General features: G+C 42.5%; 1 protein-coding gene across 4 annotated transcripts in view; it reads left to right on the top strand.

The window, feature by feature from the left end:
* Positions 1 to 18,729, top strand: part of retm (real-time) — a 135,422-nt gene that overhangs the window by 98,240 nt on the left and 18,453 nt on the right. For 3 of the 4 annotated variants that reach the window (XM_019049473.2, XM_072304791.1, XM_019049474.2), the window contains one exon: positions 16,696 to 16,827. The exons of the other annotated variant lie outside the window; for it this stretch is intronic. In XM_019049473.2, coding sequence (XP_018905018.1) covers positions 16,696 to 16,827 — 132 coding nt within the window. The remainder of the gene's footprint in view (positions 1 to 16,695; positions 16,828 to 18,729) is intronic. 4 annotated transcript variants of the gene reach the window in all.

The following is an 18,729-nucleotide window of genomic DNA, read 5'->3' as shown; positions in this document are numbered from 1 at the left end:
TGTTACTTAGTTTTCTATGTATAGAAAAAATAGGGTTTCATACGTGTCAAAGCAAAACGAAAGGGAGAGAGCGTTTAGAGGAGACCGGTGCATAAAATGTCCGCCTAATGTCCTGATGTCCTGATATCTAATGAGCTAAATTAGTGAAACCAGTGCTGATCCATCGATCCGGTGGAGGTAGAGAGCATTCAGAGGAGACCGGGGCATAAAATATCCTCCTGATGTCCTAATAGCCTGAAGCTAAAAATAGAACGAAACCAGTGCTGACGAAACTAGATCCATAGGAGAATTTTTATTCATTGTGTTGACCCAGCAACAATTTACAGTCGACTCCGCTAAATCGAGACACATTCGTCCCGGGGAATTTTCTCCAGACTAAGCGGATTTTCCGATTCCGGAAAGCATCGGAAACAGCGAGAAAATGGTCAGTTTTAAAATCTGTAAAGCATTAACGTAGCTGCGTCCTTAATTTCTTCTTGGATATGGAATCTTTGAACACATTCAGAATATTTTTTTGCATAAATTTATGAGACATGTAGAGCTATTAATGTACCTATCCCAGGCAAATTAGTCAAATCAGGCATTTTATGAAATGCCTTGACAGATAGTCAAATTTTGACAGTTTCTTCAAAATTGTGGAAAAAATAACTCATCGAACCTACGACTTACTTTTTGCTCTTCCAGAGCGTCTGATATTTTTAAATGTTAAAATTTCATAAAATCCTGCACTTTATGACATGCTGAAAAGTTTAAGATAAATGTTTCTTCAGGAGCTGAACATATCGTTCAAAATTCTATAATGTGATGCATATTTTTAAAGAAAATTCTCTCTTAAAGGAGCAATGCATTATTTTGTCTGCATGTAATTAAGAAAATAATCAGAATTTCAATCTAAGTAAGAATATTTGACTATTTGCCTAGGCATTTGAAAAAATGCCTAATTTTACCATTTGCCTGTGACATGGATATAATATGTCGTCGCAAGATTCTTCGTGTTTTGACTGTTAGGGTACTGTTTGCGCATCTTAAAGTGATTTTGACGCGATTCGAACTATTTTCGGCAAATAATTGTCCCGTCAAACCGGAGTTCTGTCCCAATAAAGCGGAGTTATTTTTTCCTGGCTTGTATGTAAACGATTCTGTTTCGGGCGATTTTGTCCCAATTATAATCAAGAGGCTATACCCAAGGGTGGGCTGGCTACGGATGCTAAGAGGCTTCAGCAGCCCAGAAATTCTGATAAGTGGCCCAGGGGGCCCCGCACACTGGAGCGAGTCAATTAGAGAGGTTGAACATGCGCATTTGAACAACAAGTCATTGAATTATGGAGTAGCATCTATATTATACAGCTACAAGTAAAATCTTGGAAGTACTATTTCTGACGAACTGCCGGACCGATAAGGATGATCTTTAGGTACATGTATGTCATCTGTAGTAGATGTAGATGTGCAAAACATTATGAAACCCCGAACTTTTAATGTTGTAGAGCTTTTAAAGCTCATGTCACTTAAGTCCAATGTTAATAGCGTAAGAGATATGTCGTTTCTGCTAGAAACGTCAAGGTGTGGGATTCTACCTGAGTGACTCGAATAAAAATAAACAATGGAAAAGCTCGTGAAGGGCTCCTCATTCAAAGAGTTGAGGAACGCACGGTGTATTGCTCAGGGTTCAAGGTTCAAGGTCCAAGGTATAAGGTTTTTACTCAATTTTCCCTCATTCTTCCGGCTTCGATTTGTGGCATTGGTCAATTTACTTGATTGCTGAATTTCTATTAATATTTACAGCAGATAAACAGCAGATCCAAAGTGAGAAGGCAGGCGCTGCGTCGCGTCGGGACGGACCAAATATTACTAACTCTTAACGGTCGAAATCCGGTTTTTTTTTTTTTCCGGAAGCTCGAACACAAAACGGTGTATTAAAATGGAAGAACATTTTTGCTTATACATATGCTTATAGAGCCCGCGAAGCGGGCCTGAGGGCGCGAGGCGCCCTCCCGGGGGTTGGGCCGCGTAGCGGTCAGGGGGCAGGGCCCCCTAGTATTTTAAAAATATGGATAGAAATTGTCCATAATTTTCCCCCCGAAGTGATCCATGGGGAGAGAAGCCATAAAATTATGCAACTATGTCAAACAGTCTCCTCGGTTGAGAATTAAGTAAGAAAACCCACAAATCTATCCAATACACTGGTAGGTAAACCTAGTACCCATGGTTCCCCTTCTCATAGCAAGGCACCTATCTGAAATGGCAGAATACACTTTTGGCCTCATTCTAATGATTCGCTACCAATTAAAATTTGTTAAAAGGAATGTCAGGTTACTTTCAAAGTAAGGGGATACTTAAAGTGGCAGTCAAAACTCAAACACCCAGTCATGCCTCGTCCAGTAACAAAATTGGACTGGAGTCACATTATTTTTGGTATGACAGTCGCTGTTAGATGAATGGAGTAAACTTTTGGTATCAGTGTTGCGTACGTGCGTATTTGAAGGCGCTCGATTGTTCAAGAACCCATCTAAAGAAGATTTTGTCGACAATAATGAAATACTCATGGAGGTGCCGGTTTCTTTTCCGTCCATCCAATTTTGTAACAGGACAAGCATTGGTTGTGAGTTTTTTTATGGCATTCGATAATCGACTATTCGCAACGTATGATGTTCCATCCATGCTATGGGACTCACTGAACCTTCGTAGAGGCAAATCAGAGTACCCAAGCCTTGTTAAATTCTATTTTAAGTTTTTATTCAATCAAAATCGGCCAAAAATAGGCTTAAAACAGTAATCCGCCAACCACGTATCCCGGAATTCGGTGTTGGACCTTACTTCTACAAACACGTACCTCGGGTTTTCGGCCATTTCTTCTGACAGGCGTGATTATTATCCAAAATGATAGTATAGAATCTTAAAAAGCATCTTATCTCTGCTATCCTCAAGAATTATTTCCCTTCTACCTTCAAAGATAAATAATGTAGAGGTTTTTTCGCTCCCTTGAAAATTCGGGTTTTCCGAGATACGGCGTGTTTGCGGACTTATGCCGTCGATTTGTTCTTTCCACTTGAAAAATGTCTATACTTCAATGTCGGGCGTTTTTATTGTAGGAAATTTGAAAGAGGAATATCTCTAACGCTGGATAATCTTGTATTCTTCGAAGGGAAGTCAACATTTCTAACCTTGCAAGGACCATTTTTCACCCCGACTTCAGTTTTCAGTCGAAACTTGCTAGGAACTATCTGACTAATGTACTTACTTATAGTTTTAAAAGTACCAGACTCAATGGTTATTGTATTTTCATGATTGCGTATGATCACAGTTACTATGAATATTGACGAAAAATAAAATTACATTTCATACTGCTAATTGAATTCTGAAACATATTTAGATACACCTATAATCAATTGACTGGAAGGAAGGAAAGGGGGGGGGGGGGTGGGCTGCGATACAACTTGACGAAAAACATTGTAGAAATAACTTCTTTTATTTTATAATTAAGTTCCATAAAAAAAAGATGAGAAGTCAGTTTGAGGATTTAACTTCTAAAAATAAATTAATTACAACTAAAAAATAAATTAGAAAGCGAAATTGTATCGTAAAAAATGTTTGAGATACCTACTAAAATAAATAGTGAATAGATAAAAACGAGTATCTTGGCTCGTCGGAATTGATAGGAACGATGATAGTGTAACAGAATTTCAAAAAAATGTGCTCCTAATTATGCATCTTCAACGGGTGCACAAACCTGACTAGCGGGTTGCCGAACGGCAAGTGGTCTAGCTGCAAGGGGCGGGAGCGGCAAGGTCCGGGCAAGGCTCCAGCTCCAGCTCAACGGTCTTCTCAACGAAATCGGGCGCTTCGTAAAAGTCGTTGATGATGGGCGGGATGAAGTGGCTGATGACGATGGGCTTCTGGTAGCAGTCCACGACGACCGGGGCCTGGAAGTGCTCAACGATGAGCGGCTTCGTGATTTCATCCACGATGAAGGGCTTGTCGAACGGTGGTGAGACGCCCGGCAGAGGCGTGGATCGTAGCGCCGGTGTGTAGAACAAGTCTTGGTGGAAGCGCGACAGATCCGCTTCCGGGGCCGACCGGTAAAGCTCCTTGTAGGCAGGTGCAGATTGCGGCCAAGGGTAGTTGTCCCTGAGCGGGTACCCGCTGTGCCGCGGGAAAGGGTACGACTCGAGTGGGGATTCGTAAAGAGCCTCCTGCAAGAACTTGGGCTCGAAACGCTCGCGAGCGCTCTCTAGCGGCTTCTCTTGGAAGTGGTGGTGGTGCTCCCGAGTGACCTCTTGGGGTGCCTCCTGGAACTTCTCCTCGAGGACGGGCAAGACATTGACGGTCGTCTCCTGTTCCGTGGGTCCCACGCGGCTGGCCAGGGTCCAGTCACTGTACGCAAGGTTGGACTTGTGGTGCGGGACGTTGGACGATACGACTGGAAACGCACTCGCTAGCTCGTCGATGGAGATGACGCGATTTTCCGGCGCATGCCCGAGGGCTACGGCCAGCCCACACACTAGAACGAGTAACTTCCCCATGTCTTTCTCGATTGGTACTGGTGGTTGCGAACCTGCGCGCACGTGGATTATTGGTGGGTTTGTTGCGGCACACTTTACGTAGAGAGTGTTATATAGGTAGCAAATTGTTTGTTTTTCCGGGTAAATTCTGATCAGTCGATAGTGTCGGCGCTCTTTTTTTGGCGGTGGACCCGGAATGTGGAGCAGTGGCGGCCAAGGTCGCGCGCAACCGCCGTGTCTCCGAGTCCGATCATCGTGCCGATAAAATACTCATGCAGCATCCATCGGATCACCCAAGTTTTGTTGCCAGTTCGAAAGCTCTCTGAAGAATTTTGGAAATTTGGAATTCGGTCAACTTCAGAACTCGAAAATTCTTGACTTCATGGCTAAGGTCTTTAACTCCATAAGAAAACTTATCACGTATCCGTGAATATTTAGACGTATTTCTACCGAACAGAACTATCTGCGGGTGGGACATATGGGGTGTGCTCGCTAGTGCTCGGGCGGTAAGAATGAATGGGAATTATATAGCGCCAGTGACGTGAGTGGCGACGACGGAATCGAGGAGATAGATCCCTGTTCTTTAACGCATGAGCCCTGTCCACAACATTCTTGCCCTTGCCCACAGTCCATAAGTCCCGCCTTCAGGTGGCACATATTTCAGTTTCGTGTATTTGAAATCCTGCTTTTCCATTTCATCAAATATAATCACGCACTTTTTTACATTCTTTCTTGTCCAGCTCACCACGAGCACACCCCTTCTTTTCCATGCGCACATAGTTCTGTTTGGTAGGAAATACGTCCATTTAAGAAGATTTCGTGACTCTAAAGTAGTCACTATCTGCGTGTAATAATTTTTTGCAGGTCCGAATTCTGTCGGCACCCCTACGCGGAGATACAACATCCGTCCGTGAGTCTTAAGCGCACAGCTGCGCTGGCCAGTCAGAGGCGCCAAACAGGCATTGTCTAATACATTTCTCATGCAGGTCTATCTATAATTTTGTATCTATACACCATAATACAAAAATGTATCAAGGCCTTGACTTGGAGGTTTGGGTTGAGGTATCTCACATAAGCTCTTTCTTTCTTGGTCGACCGCTGCACCTATGTCAAACTTTTTATGATTGCTGTTGTAAGTATAGACTAAACGCACAAAGCGCTTTGAATGAGATAGGGAAAGTTTAGGTGTATCAGTATTACCCAATGTGTCAGGTTTCATACCCTGACTCGTTTTTCATTTCTTCATTCTATCGTCATAGGCACATAGACATCTAATACATATTCTTCTCAAAAATTTGTAAAACTTAAAAATATGCGGTAAGTTTCTTTTTAGTTGCACAATCAGCAGTTGAATATGGTTCAACATCTCACGAAACCTCTATTTTGGCTGTTGACCCCCCTACATGGTGGATGATGAGCTTCGGGTGACGTCATGAGCCAAACAAGTTTCCCAAACTTCGGTCATTTTCAGGGCCGGATTTACCTACATGCCGCCCATGCATGGGCCGCGTGTATTTTCCCGCCCCCTTCTCATTCGTTTTGAAACATCAATAAAAACCATCAAGTGAACATGCCAGAGGAGGAGGGGAGGGGTGCATAAGACGCGTTAAATCGTGATGGACACATTTTTTGCAAAAGCCCTGTCAACACTACTAGCGGAAGTTCACGGAACTTTGCGCGAAAGTTAAGTCTCGTAAACCTATCGCTGTGTGGACAGCGCCTTCCCTTTATAAGAAATGAACGAAAAAATTATGAAAGAACAAACATAAATGGGGTTTAATAATCTTAACCTCCGCCGCCGCGCCGCGCTGAACTCACTATGTTTTGCGCGCAATGCGTGAAGTATTCATAAAGTCTTGTTGGCGCTATGCGTCTCACGCCGACCGCTGCAAACCGCACTGTGTTTGACGCAATGCGTGAAGTATCCATGCAGTTTTGTAGGCGCTAATATGTGTTACGTGCCGACCGCCGCGTCGAGGGCTTCTCCTTTTCATGTGAGGTCTTCGTTATCATTGCTCTCTGCGGCGCACCGTTCCAGGCCAAATTGCGTGTTTGGTTTCTCTCTTAACTCGACTAATTAAAGGTGCTGTTTCTTGTATCACCGAAAAACGACAAAATTAGAAAGTGCCATACCTTTACTCTCAGGAAATGGGATACTTTATGGTCTTTTCTAGCTCGTAATTTTTTTTCTGAATCCGATTTTTTTTTTTATACCTCCATCTGAAATAATTTCAAAATTTGCCGCCACGGGCCACGGCCCATGTGGCCACCCCCTAAATCCGGCCCTGATCATTCTCGGCTTGTTTGCAAAACGAAACTGCCAACACGTTGTTGAACATCAACCATGTAGGTAAGTCAACAGTAGAATGCTGAAGTCCCGAAATTAAAAGCTTCCACCATGGTCAAGATACTAGTTAAGGGTCTCTTGTCTCTGGGTAATACGTGCCTCCCATCTGACTGATAAAACCAAGGCGGAAGAAACCAAGGTTGTTACCACCGCGGTGGATGACGTCATGAACCGAATTCTTCAAAGGGCAATATCTCGGCTAATATTGAACGTACAAAGTTGCAGTTTGGTCGGATCTTATTATTTTTAGCTAATCTACAAAATACGAGAATCAAAACACGATTCTATGACCAGCGCAACTGACCCATTCTGTCGTCAGAAAATTGAAAAAAAAATGCCATAACTTCAGTCTTCGTTTTGGCAAAAGCTATTTGACTATGTCTCTGTTTTCCTCAAAGCTTTACCAACTACAGCAACTTATGGGAAGGTTTTTCTTTGGCCTTATTTATTTGACAAAAATCGGCAGCATCTTTAAATTTTCGACCAATATGAGAATTCTCACCAACCGTAATTTTAAGACGCTCTTCGAGTCGGCACTAATATCAATACTGTCATGACTTGAAATCCTGTTGAAAGTGCAGAAGTTAAAATCAAGAAAGTCTCATGGAACTTCTCAAACATTCTTGATCTTCTGTCTCCCCATTTTTCTTATTTATTGCCATGAATTTGGCAGCGCTCTCCTTTCGAGTTCTCGCCCACACCACACAGCAGACTCCTCTCTTTGTTCCTGAATTGATTAGTCTCCGAATCGCGATCCAATTTTGATAGGCATCGAGCAAGAAAACTTCAATCACGAGGAAAAGTTTGTCTCCAAACTTACGCTCTTGGGAAAAGTGTGAGCTTTCTATCTTTAAGATCAATCGCCGCGTATCAAGTTTAGAGCGAATTCAAGGTCATGTTGCTTGAGAAGCGAAGGCCTATCGATCATCACTCAATGCAAAGTATGTCTATGTGATAGGAATGGCTCTTTGGAGCAATATTTCGGTGTAGATCTGTGCTGCATGCTGCAAGACAGTGACCGTTATCAGCACAAGCCGTGGTTGTAGCACGAGTGCAAGTCATGCGGATGATAATAATGCAACATCAAGTAGTCGCGTGAGCATCTAGCCAACGTCCTCTGGCGCGGCGCTTGGTGCATCAGTCTGATGGACTGTTCGTACTTCCCAGGATAAACTGCACCGTCTCAGATGCACGGCGCTCCTTATTTTCTTTGTTGCATTAAGCCGTCAAAATGATCGAGTAATGACTTTTCATTCTTAAGCCTATGACAACTTAAGCCGTGGCATAGTTCCACTTATAGCCAAATGATTCCCAGCTCCCATCTTCCTTAGGTACGTGATCAAATAAGAAGAGGCGCAGAACTCTCAGGAAGGCGATAATCGATCGCACTGTTATAATTTCAATTTATTTTTGAGTATCTATTTTTGTGAGGAAGTTTAAGGAGAACTCTTTTGAAATGATCGGATGAATAGAAGATGAAATGGATTGCATTTTGCAAAAAGGAACCAAGAGCATTCCAACGTCGCTGAGATGGTGCAACTGTTTGTACCTTGCAAATATAAACTAATCGTCCTAAACAAGTTTTATCTTTACTCTATATAAACTATAAATCCAGACGGAAATTACCTGTGTAAATTTAGTTCTTTGCACGACTTCAGCAATTTTACTGCAAGAGTTGCAAGAGTTGTACTGAGTTGCACAATCCTAGCAACATGGGAATGCTCTTGGTTCCTTTTTGCAAAATGCAATCCAAATCATTGTGATCGTCCCGAGAGATCTCTGTCTCAAAATAGTACCTGGTTAATGCGTCTCGCGCAGTAAGGTCTAGAACCTCTTTTACTTGTGATGTATTTATCGGCCCTTTAAAGTTCGCATCCAGTTATTCCGCAAATCTAACGGGGGACATGCGCTCCCTGAAAACATAGATTTATCCCGCTGTATGATTTGACCAAACCAATGTGCGATTGGTGATTCTGTTGGTAGATATTGTCCATCTGTAGCCTCTATTGGTAGATGTAGTCACCTCCACTCTCGTAGAGAGGGAAAGAAACATATCGACGGTGTAAGTCGGCAATCACTTAACTCGGTTTGCGACGTCCCAGACTTCCTGTCATACTTTATTTTTTAAACGGAAAACTACTCGGCGGCAATTTTTTAAAGCTGTCTTGATTTTTCTTCTCTTTGCGAAGAAAATTCTGTAAAAACTTCCAAGGAGCTAGGTCAATTTGTTCTCCTTTACAAAAATAACACAGAGGCGGAGATTTTCAGACACCGCGAACGAGTTATGTGATTGCCGACTTACACCGTCGATATCGGGCAGCACGAATGGTTGCTTTTTCGAAAAGCACATTTGAGGAGCTTTCCGAAAAAAGGGCACATATCGAAAAAACGCGTTGTGAGAAAAACGCGTTGTGAGAAAAACGCGTTGTGAGAAAAACGCATTTGAAGTTTTCATTCTTACTTTCTGGCGACTGATGATGACATACATCGGAACTGGAGCACTCATATCAACGTTCATACATCCTAGAATGAATAAGGACCATTGGTAAAACTCACACTTCTTTCAGTGTTGTGGGAGGAATTTTTTAAAATTTTCCGTTATGTGCCCTTTTTCCGGAAATGGACCAGTAGTCACAGGTTTTGGCTTTTGAAGATGAATTTTCGAGACTTTAACGAATTTCTAAACAAAAATAAATAATTCCGATTAATTAATAGTTAATAATTTCGATTGCGAACGCGCGGATGGATCATCTTCGATCATTATGAATGAAAAAGACAGTGAAACACGCGAAAAAATCGAAAAATTCAAACTCACAAGAGACCATTATAAATTGAATGGTTAATAATTACACAAATTCACGTGTGACCGGTGCAACGCGGAGACAATCCCTGCAACCCGATGCTATTGCATTGATTAGCAGAATCAGTGCGATGCATGATGCATCTGTAGTGAGGGATCCTTATCAGTACCCATCACCTACCTGCCTGCCTGCCTGCCTGCCTGCGTGCTATCTCCTCAACGTCGCGTCGTCGTTGCGGCGACCGTACCCCGCGGCAAATAGGCGAAATACGCCTCTGACCTCTGACTTATTGTTAGCCTCACAAAACTTGGTCTCTTAGCTCCAAAAATTGATTAATTAAGCTGAAACTCGGGACATTGGTACATTAGGATGCGAGGAATCTATTTCTGCCGTTTCCGGAAAAAGGGCACATACGCGTATGTGCCCGTTTTCCGGAATGCTCCTCATTTGTATCGCTCCCGTAAGCTTTGATTTGATCGAATGTATGAGCGTTGTGATAAACACGTTGATAGGTATCATTCACTGAAGTTTGCCTTCAATATTGCCGCACAAATTGTTCGATGAGCGCCAATACTGTGAATAAAAAAACATCAATCAAACAAACTGTCTATATTTTTATTGTATTTTCCGAAGATAACACGCTACTGCACCCTCCCATGATGTCAGGACCCTGTGCCCTAGTTGAAGAGCATCGATTTTTGAATTCCCTGGTCTGAACGTTAGACGAGGAGGGAAAAATTAGATTTTTATTTCCAGTGCTTTTTTCTAGTTTGGACCTTTAGATGGGAGTTGTGGAATTTTCAATCAAGGATGTTTTGGGAATGAGGGGAATTCAAAACAATCCCTAGACGCCTCTCGATATTCTCTCGCTATAATGACTTGACCCTATGGTCATCATGTATTTTTAAAATTTTTAACATTGACACCTATAACTTTAAGCGGGATTGCCAAAGGCAGGGAATATCGGTAAAACCGGGAAATGTCAGGAAATTTCAAAAAGTCAGGGAAAACCTGGAAATGTCAGGGAAAAATTGATAAGCACCTTTATTTGTTTTCTAGAATAGGTTTGACGTTTCGAACAACCAATTTTGTCTGAAAACTATTTCTAACTGTCTTTTTAAAAATCTGGCGTTTGTGCAATTGAGGACCATGCCGAAAGAAGGGTGGATCTCGAGATACGCCCTTTTTAGTGTATTTTCCGAAGGAAATACACTATTGCATTCTCCCATGATGTCGGACCCAGCCCCGAGACCTTGTGAAGAGCACCGATCACGGGTCGTAGATCACGAAAATATTGTATGTATGTATGTATGTATGTATGTATATATGTATATATGTATGTATGTATTTCCGCCCTTTTAGGATTTTTCGATTTTTGAGTGGTTATATCTTTCTTACGTTGAAAGATATTTTGACCAATTTTTTTTGCATTTTGTAGAGACTCATTAGGACTACTATTCTGCGAAAAAAAATTGAAATTTGAGGCAATAGATTTTGAGGGGTGGGGCTCGAAAGTGGGGGGAGGTCAAATCTTGTCCACTCGATAACTCGAGCGAAAATGAATATTTTGAGCTGAAATTTTTACGGGTGGTAGTTCTCTCCTAGGACTGGTTTGGTATTGAATTTGAGCTAAATCGGCCGAGCCGTTTAAAAATGGCGAGCTTTGAAAGTTTTAGGCGAGGGGTGCGCGGCATGAGGGGAGCCGGCCGGAGCAGGGCCGCACAGTGGGTCGGGGGAGAAAGTTTTTGGACAAGCTGATCGTCGCACAGTGGGTCAGGGGAGAGAAGTTTTTGGACAAACTTTTCGTCGCACAGTGGGTCAGGGGAAGGAAGATTCTGGACAAATTGTTCGTCGCACAGTGGGTCAGGTTAAATGATCTGTTCTTGAACAAAATCTCACCATTTAACCGTCACAACCTTTCGCAGCGCGTTCGCTGGCAACGTACGCAACTACTATCTTGTGCTCAAGAAATTAATTCATTCCCTTACAGATTGATTCCTCCCCCCCCCCCCCCTTCGGAAAATACACTCTTCCCGCGGTGGACGCGCGGGTCGCTTAAGAAGACAGAACAACTGGAATGGACACTCAAACTAAAAAGCGCGCGCGAAGCGCGCGTCCTGGGGGGGCTTGGGGGGGCGAGGCCCCCCCAAAAAACCGGCGCGGAGCGAAGCGGAGCGCCGGTTTTTTTTCAATATTCATACATATGAGTCGCTTTTACAGCACTCTTCGGCGCTCTACGACGCCCAATCGCCACAAATCTCGGTCTTCCCTGACACTCCCTCATCTCACTCAACACCCCCTGTCGCCAACCTCTCACTGGGCGTCCCCTACGTCTCCTCCCAGGAGGAACCCAATCAAGTATCTTTTTTGGCAGCCTCCCTTCAGTCATCCTATTGACATGACCATACCAGACAAGCTGTCTGGTCATGACGTCGAACACGATGTCATTTTCGACTTCCATTATCTGACGCACTCTATCATTATACGGACCCGATCTCTCCTAGAAATTCCTGCCGACCGTCTCCAAAAATCCATCTCCGTTGCTCTTAGCATATCCTGTGTCCGTTTCTTCAGCTGCCAAACTTCACATCCGTATGTTAATATACTTTTGACTACAGCGTTGTATATCCTCATCTTGTTATCTTTGGAAATCCGCTGATCCCAGAGGATTCCATTTAACATTGCTATAGCCTTCCTTGCTAAGGTGTTCCTTTCCCTGATAGCTTGATCCGTCCTTCCATCCTGGGTCAACCGCACTTTCAAGTACTTAAAGTGCTCGCAGCCTTTGATCTGCTGTCCATCCTCCAACTCAATGCTTTGCTGATCACCGCCAAAAGTCATCTTCTCAGATTTGGATATGCTGACTTCCAAACCCCACTTCCGATATTCTTCTACTAACTTGCGCATCATGCACTCCGCGTCATCTTGATCTTAAGCAACCACAACCTGGTCATCAGCAAAGCACAGAGCGAACAGAGTTTCAAAATCACCCAAGGGGACACCCATACCAGAACATTTCCTTTTCCATTCCTTTAGCACACATTCGAGGTAAATTTTAAATAATGTTGGCGACAAACAACATCCCTGTTTTAAACCCTTAGTCACATAAAATCCCGCTGACAACCCCCCATGATACTTAATTTTGGTAAAACTCCCTTTATAAAATCGCTTGACAGCATCAATCAACCCCCCGTTAAAATTCGATTTTTCCAAGGCCTCCCAAAGTTTCACCAACGGCACACTGTCATACGCTTTCTGGAGATCCACGAAAATTAAATGCAGCTCCTGAGCTACGGCCATTTTCTTCTCAATGACCTGGACAATAACAAAGAGGTGATCTATCGTAGACCTGCCAGCTCTAAAACCAGCCTGCTCCTCTGGTTCGTGATCCTGCCATTCGTCTTCGATCTTCGCTTTCAGTATCTTCCCGTACACTTTGCTTATTGTCCCGGTCACGGAGAGCCCCCGGTAGTTGTTGCAGTCGTCCTTCCTTCCCTTCTTTTTGTAGATGGCCTTGATCCAGGACTCCTTCCACTACCTTGGTACCTCGTCACCCCTGATGCATTGTTGCATCAGTTTCCTGAGGCACTCAAAGAGCTTGGCAGTCCCGTACTTGACCAACTCGACAGGAATTCCACCAGGACCCGGTGCCTTGTCATTAATTAGCTCTTTAACCGCTTTAATTATGTCACAAGTGTGAATCTCCAAGTTGTTCATTCTTCCGTTGTCCGTGCTGCTGTCTCGAAACTCTGGGCGCCTTTCCGTCAAAAGATCTTTAAAATGATCCTCCAGTTTTTTAAGTGATATCGGAGAAACGATGTCGCGCTTCATATCTCTACGTAAACCTTTAATTAACTTCCAGCTCTCAGCACTTTTTCTCCCCCCTAGGTAGGTGTTAATTCTAGAACAGTTGCTTTCCCAAGCTTCATTCTTCTTCCGTGTTATGAGGCTCCTAACTTTAGATTGAGCTTTCCTGTAAGCAACTTTATCTTCAGCCTTTTTAGACGATAGAAATATAAGATGTTTTTGCCTCTTGAGATTTATCTCGTCTTCAATTTCTTCATCCCACCAGTAAGGATGCTGGTTTTTATTACTAGTTTTGCAAATACCTAGGGCTTCTTTAGCTGCAGAGTGGATACAATCTTTAATGAAATGATATTGCTCTTCAGTGGTACCCGAAAGCCCATCCCCCAACTTCTCATCCAAGCGTTTCCGATACAGAGCCTTGACACTAGAGTGCTCCAAACTTTCGATGTTGTATCTTACCTCACGCTCTTGCATCCCCTGTCCCTGCTGTTGTTCAGGCACTGGCTCTACATCCTTAGTTCCTTTAACGGGAAACGCTATATCTGCTCGGAGGAAATGATGGTCACTGCCGCAAGACAGCCCCCTGCACACTCTAACTTGCTGCAATTTCAGCTTAGTAGAATGATTTACAATCACATAATCGATGATGGATTTCAATCCTCGCGTTGGCTGGAATCAGGTATACTTATGGATGTCTTTGTGTTGGAAAAAGCCATTCAAAATTCTCATCTCACTTTGAGTACAAATTGAGATGAGCCGATCACCGTTATCATTAACAGCATCCTCTCCAAACGGTCCGACAACTTTACAGTTGACTCTTCGTCCCGTTCTGCTGTTCAAATCACCCATAAGAATGACCTCCCTGCCAGCACCAACGTTCAGAATTTCATCATTCAGATCTTCAAAAAATTGGTCCTTACACGCGACAGTGGCATCATCATTTACACCGTAAACTCCGAGCAGCGTGATCTTATGTCCGTATAGGTTGAGGTTCATTCTGATAAGTCGCTGGTTGACGGCCTCCCAGGTGCCCACAAACTTACGTAGGCTTTTCCGCATGAGTATTGCTACTCCTTGCTGAGCACGCTGATCTTTGGCCACGCCGCTGTAGAATAGATCATAGTCACCGTAATTCTCTGACCCGTGCCCTTTCTTCTTGGTCTCTGTAAGAACAGCGACATCCACTTCAAGCTTCTGGATCTCCGATATCACTTCCGGTAGCTTATTCGAAATGCCTTGGACATTCCACGTCCCAAATATCCATGTCCGTTTTCTTAATTTTTGTCGACGTGTCCGTTTGTTTCCAGTGGTACCGAGGCTTGTTACGTTAGGTCTTTTGACAGTAAAACCTTTTACAAGTACCGAGGAGTCAGCCCGATGACTCAACCCCCAACCTGGAGGACCAGGGTTTGATTTCGGAGTTTTCAATATTCAGCTTTTCCTATTATTTGTTGAATAGTGAGTATATCTTCCAAGTTTGAGAAAAATCTGTCGATTCGTTACGTCAATAGTTGACCCGTAAAGTACACCAAAGATACGCCCATCTTCCAGCCAAGAAACCTTTCCACCTAAATTGCACGTTTAAACCCCTCAAAATAGTAAAACCCAAAAAAGATATTTTGACCTCCCAGATATCACAATAAAGCACCTCTACGCGTTTTTAGGATCTATAAGAGGAAAACGAAAAGAAACTTAAAATGTTAAAACTGATTGAACAGGAGCTGAGATAGCATTTTACGCCACATCCGCCATCTTGGATTTTCGAACTTCAAAAATTTCTCTTAGAATACGTCCTGGTACCAAGTTTCACAAAAACCGACGGAACAGGAGCCGAGATAGAATTTCACGCTTTAATCTCATGTTTGCATAATTGGCAACACAGCAAAACCCATCTTTGGTTGGGGGGGGGGGGGGGGTTGCAGGAAAGGATAGGACTTTGACAAACAGAATTTAATACGTGCAATTGATAACCGATTGAAATGTTTGATCACCTTTGAAGGACCCCTAAACTCAACTAGGCACCTACAACAGCGAGTTACATAGGTTTTCAAGCAAAAACAATGCACTTTTCCCATTTACGTGCCACCTAAAAAATTACATTTTTTCCGCTAATAATCAGCTGATTTGAAAAAACTTTAGCTCATCAGAAAGCTGAAGAAATTCTGCAGAAACCGATTTCTTTGACTTGCTTTAAATAAATTTCTTCCCGAGGTATTATAGAAGGAGTTCAACTTGATTGAGAATTTAGAGTCTTAAGCATCAATAAGTGCGCCCGAAGAAAGCTGAATTTCTTTTCAACCAGTGACCCAATCTTAAATAACTTTAGCTCCTTGAAATGCTGAAGTGTACTTGCAGAAAGTAAGTTCCCCGATTTCCGCCTTTTTTTTATTACTTTGTAAGTTATTATTATCCTTTTTTTATATCATACGTACAAGGATTTTGGAAGAAAGGCGTATCTCTGGCTTACCTTGTCCAATGATTACGTAGGAGAAATAATTTATTTTTTCCAAATTTTTGGTGGATTTCAAAACTTTAGGATCTACTTTAAGAGAATTGCTTCTGGTTCAACCAATTGGTCCATTCACTTTTTCGGGGCACCATTTCAAATCTTTAAATAAATGCGCTTTTTAAATGTTACTGAACCTTGTACATACACCCCTTACACCCTTCTTCCGGTATGGTCCTCTATTGTCAGAAAATTTCACCAAAATGTGTCAGGGTATTGTCAGAGGGAATTTAATTATCCAAATTCTGTGGCAACCCTGCTTAAAATTGTCCCCATAGGTCCTCAAGATATATTGTTGGTGAATTCACATTAATTTCAGGCCCCCTCAATTTTTGGCCATCGAATATCTCGGTTAGTCGGTGAAGTGTAAGCAAAACAAAGAGAAAATCCACACCTGTGACCTTCGCAAGCCTGCCCGTACCAATGACTCTGTGAGCAGTGCACTTATCTCTATTTCACCGGATGGTGTATCTCCGATCACGTCGAAGAAAAGAAGACAAAAATGAACATCATGTCCGGTGGATTAGGTGCACGCTCTGGTGACAGCTCGTAATCATTGTCATCTGAGATCAGAGACGCTCATAGTATCAGCCACGCGGGCTGATCATTCTCACCCAATCATTTTTAGGACTGATCATTTTCACCAAATCATTTTCAAGATATATTTGTTTCGTGGTAACAGCGTTTTACTTCATCTTTCAAGTTTCGTCAAGTATCTCTTCTTTTTTGTTTCAGATCATTGGGACAGACTATGTTTTCTTCATTCAAAAAAACGATCTCAATTTAAAAAACAGAAACCTAGATATCGAAGCGCAGAACGAAAGTTTCACGAATCGAGTGACGGTTCTGGAAAAATGCCGATATTTTGTAAGTATATTTCGTGATCCTCCACGTGAAAAGGGATTTCAGTTCACGAAAGCAAACTTTTCTGTCGAGCAGTATTTTTGAAAACAAGAACTCAATGCTACAAATTTTATAAATCACTATTTAGATGATAATGCTGCATTATTTTTGTTTATCCTAGGGTAGAGGTAAATGTGCTGAAAGTTTGTCTTTGGTACATCCATACCGTGAATTATCCAGATACACTTTTAAGGTGCTGTACCCGTGTCTCGTTTCCACAATAAGCGTATTCAATATGGGTGTGAAAGTTCATAATATTCTGGGTAAAATTTTAAAAACAGGTTCTCTATTTCTGGCTCATTTCAGGAGCAAAATATGTGTCATGTGATTCGCTTCTTTTATGGATAAACCGCCAGGTTCTTTCCAATTTTTTTCATGTCTCTTCTTTCGAGTCTATTTTATGAAATTTTTGCCAGTGACTGTGAGTTCCTCTGGAAAAAAAGGAGCTTTATCCATTTCTACGTGACCCGTAAATTCAACTTATCTCACAAGCTTCCCAGATTGATGAAGTCGAGCAGCACTAAGCCACTCATTGTACACTTGTACAGGCTGGTTTTCATCGTTGAAATTTTTCAATAATTTAAAAATATCATTTGCCGTTGGACACGCAAGCTCAGATCTTCTTTTTTGCCTTAAAGCGCCGCCACAAGACCATGACAAAGCATGATACTAAAAGATGGGATTTAGCTGGTGAGTTAAGACGTGGTTAGGTGAAGTGTGCGTGCCAGGGCCGGATTAAGGGGGTGGCCATATGGGCCGCGGCCCATGGCGGCAAAATGTAGGGGGCGGCAAGTTTTGCAATCTTTTTGAATGTAGGTATCAAAAAAAGAGAGAAAAAATTGGATTCAGAAAATAAATTACAAACGAGAAAAGGCGACAAAATCTCTCCTTTTCTGAGAGTAAACGTATAGTAATTTCTAATTTTGTCGTCTTTCGGTGATACAAGAGACAACACATTTAGTTAGTAGAGTTAAGAGAGAAACCAAACACGCAATTCGACCTGCGGGCCGATTATTGAAATTTAAACCAGCCCGATAAGACATCGCAATTGCGATATATTGCATGGTTGAGATAGGGCTATGTCTTGTCGTGTCGGGCCAACATAGTTTCAATAATCGGGCCACTGGAACGTAGCAGCGCGGCGGTCGGCATGAAACGCATAGCGCCTACGAGACTGCGTGAATACTTCACGCATTGCGTCAAACACACTTCGGTCAACAGCAGTCGGCTTGAAACGCATAGCGCCTACAAGACTGCATGAATACTTCACGCATTGCGCCAAACAGTGTGGTCAGCAGCGGTCGGCGTGAAACGCATAGCGCCTACAAGACTGCATGAATACTTCACGCATTGCGCCAACACAGTGCGGTCGGCGCGGCGGTTGAAGTTAACATTTTTAACCACATTTATGTTTGTTCTTTCATAATTTTTTCGTTCGTTTTTTATAAATGGAAGGCCTTGTCCAAACAGAGATGGGTTTACGAAACTGAACTTTTGTTAGTGTTGACAGGGCTTTCACAAAAAATGTGCCCAACACGAGCAAACGCGTCTCATACACCCCTCCCCCACCGGCACGTTCCCTTGATGGTTTTTATAGATTGTATTCGACACATCACACAGGTGAGATTATATTGATATCAATTTGGTTCAATATGTAACCACAGCCTCAAAAGTCAATTTAGAAATCTGAGATAACGGGTCTCATGAGAATTATGTGATCGGATTTTTATTCTCTCGAGTACCAAATGGCAATGAAAAGTGAAATTGATAGGAATTTTCTCATGTTCAGCTTTTCCAAATTAAATCCTAAATTTTTTGTTTGAGGTTATGTACTATTATTTTGAACCAAACGATACACCGAACCAC

The sequence above is a fragment of the Bemisia tabaci genome, chromosome 1, assembly GCF_918797505.1.
Source record: "Bemisia tabaci chromosome 1, PGI_BMITA_v3".
In the NCBI taxonomy this organism is placed as follows: Eukaryota; Metazoa; Arthropoda; class Insecta; order Hemiptera; family Aleyrodidae; genus Bemisia; species Bemisia tabaci.
Note: the sequence above shows the minus strand (reverse complement) of the source record. Positions and strands in the feature narration are given on the sequence as shown.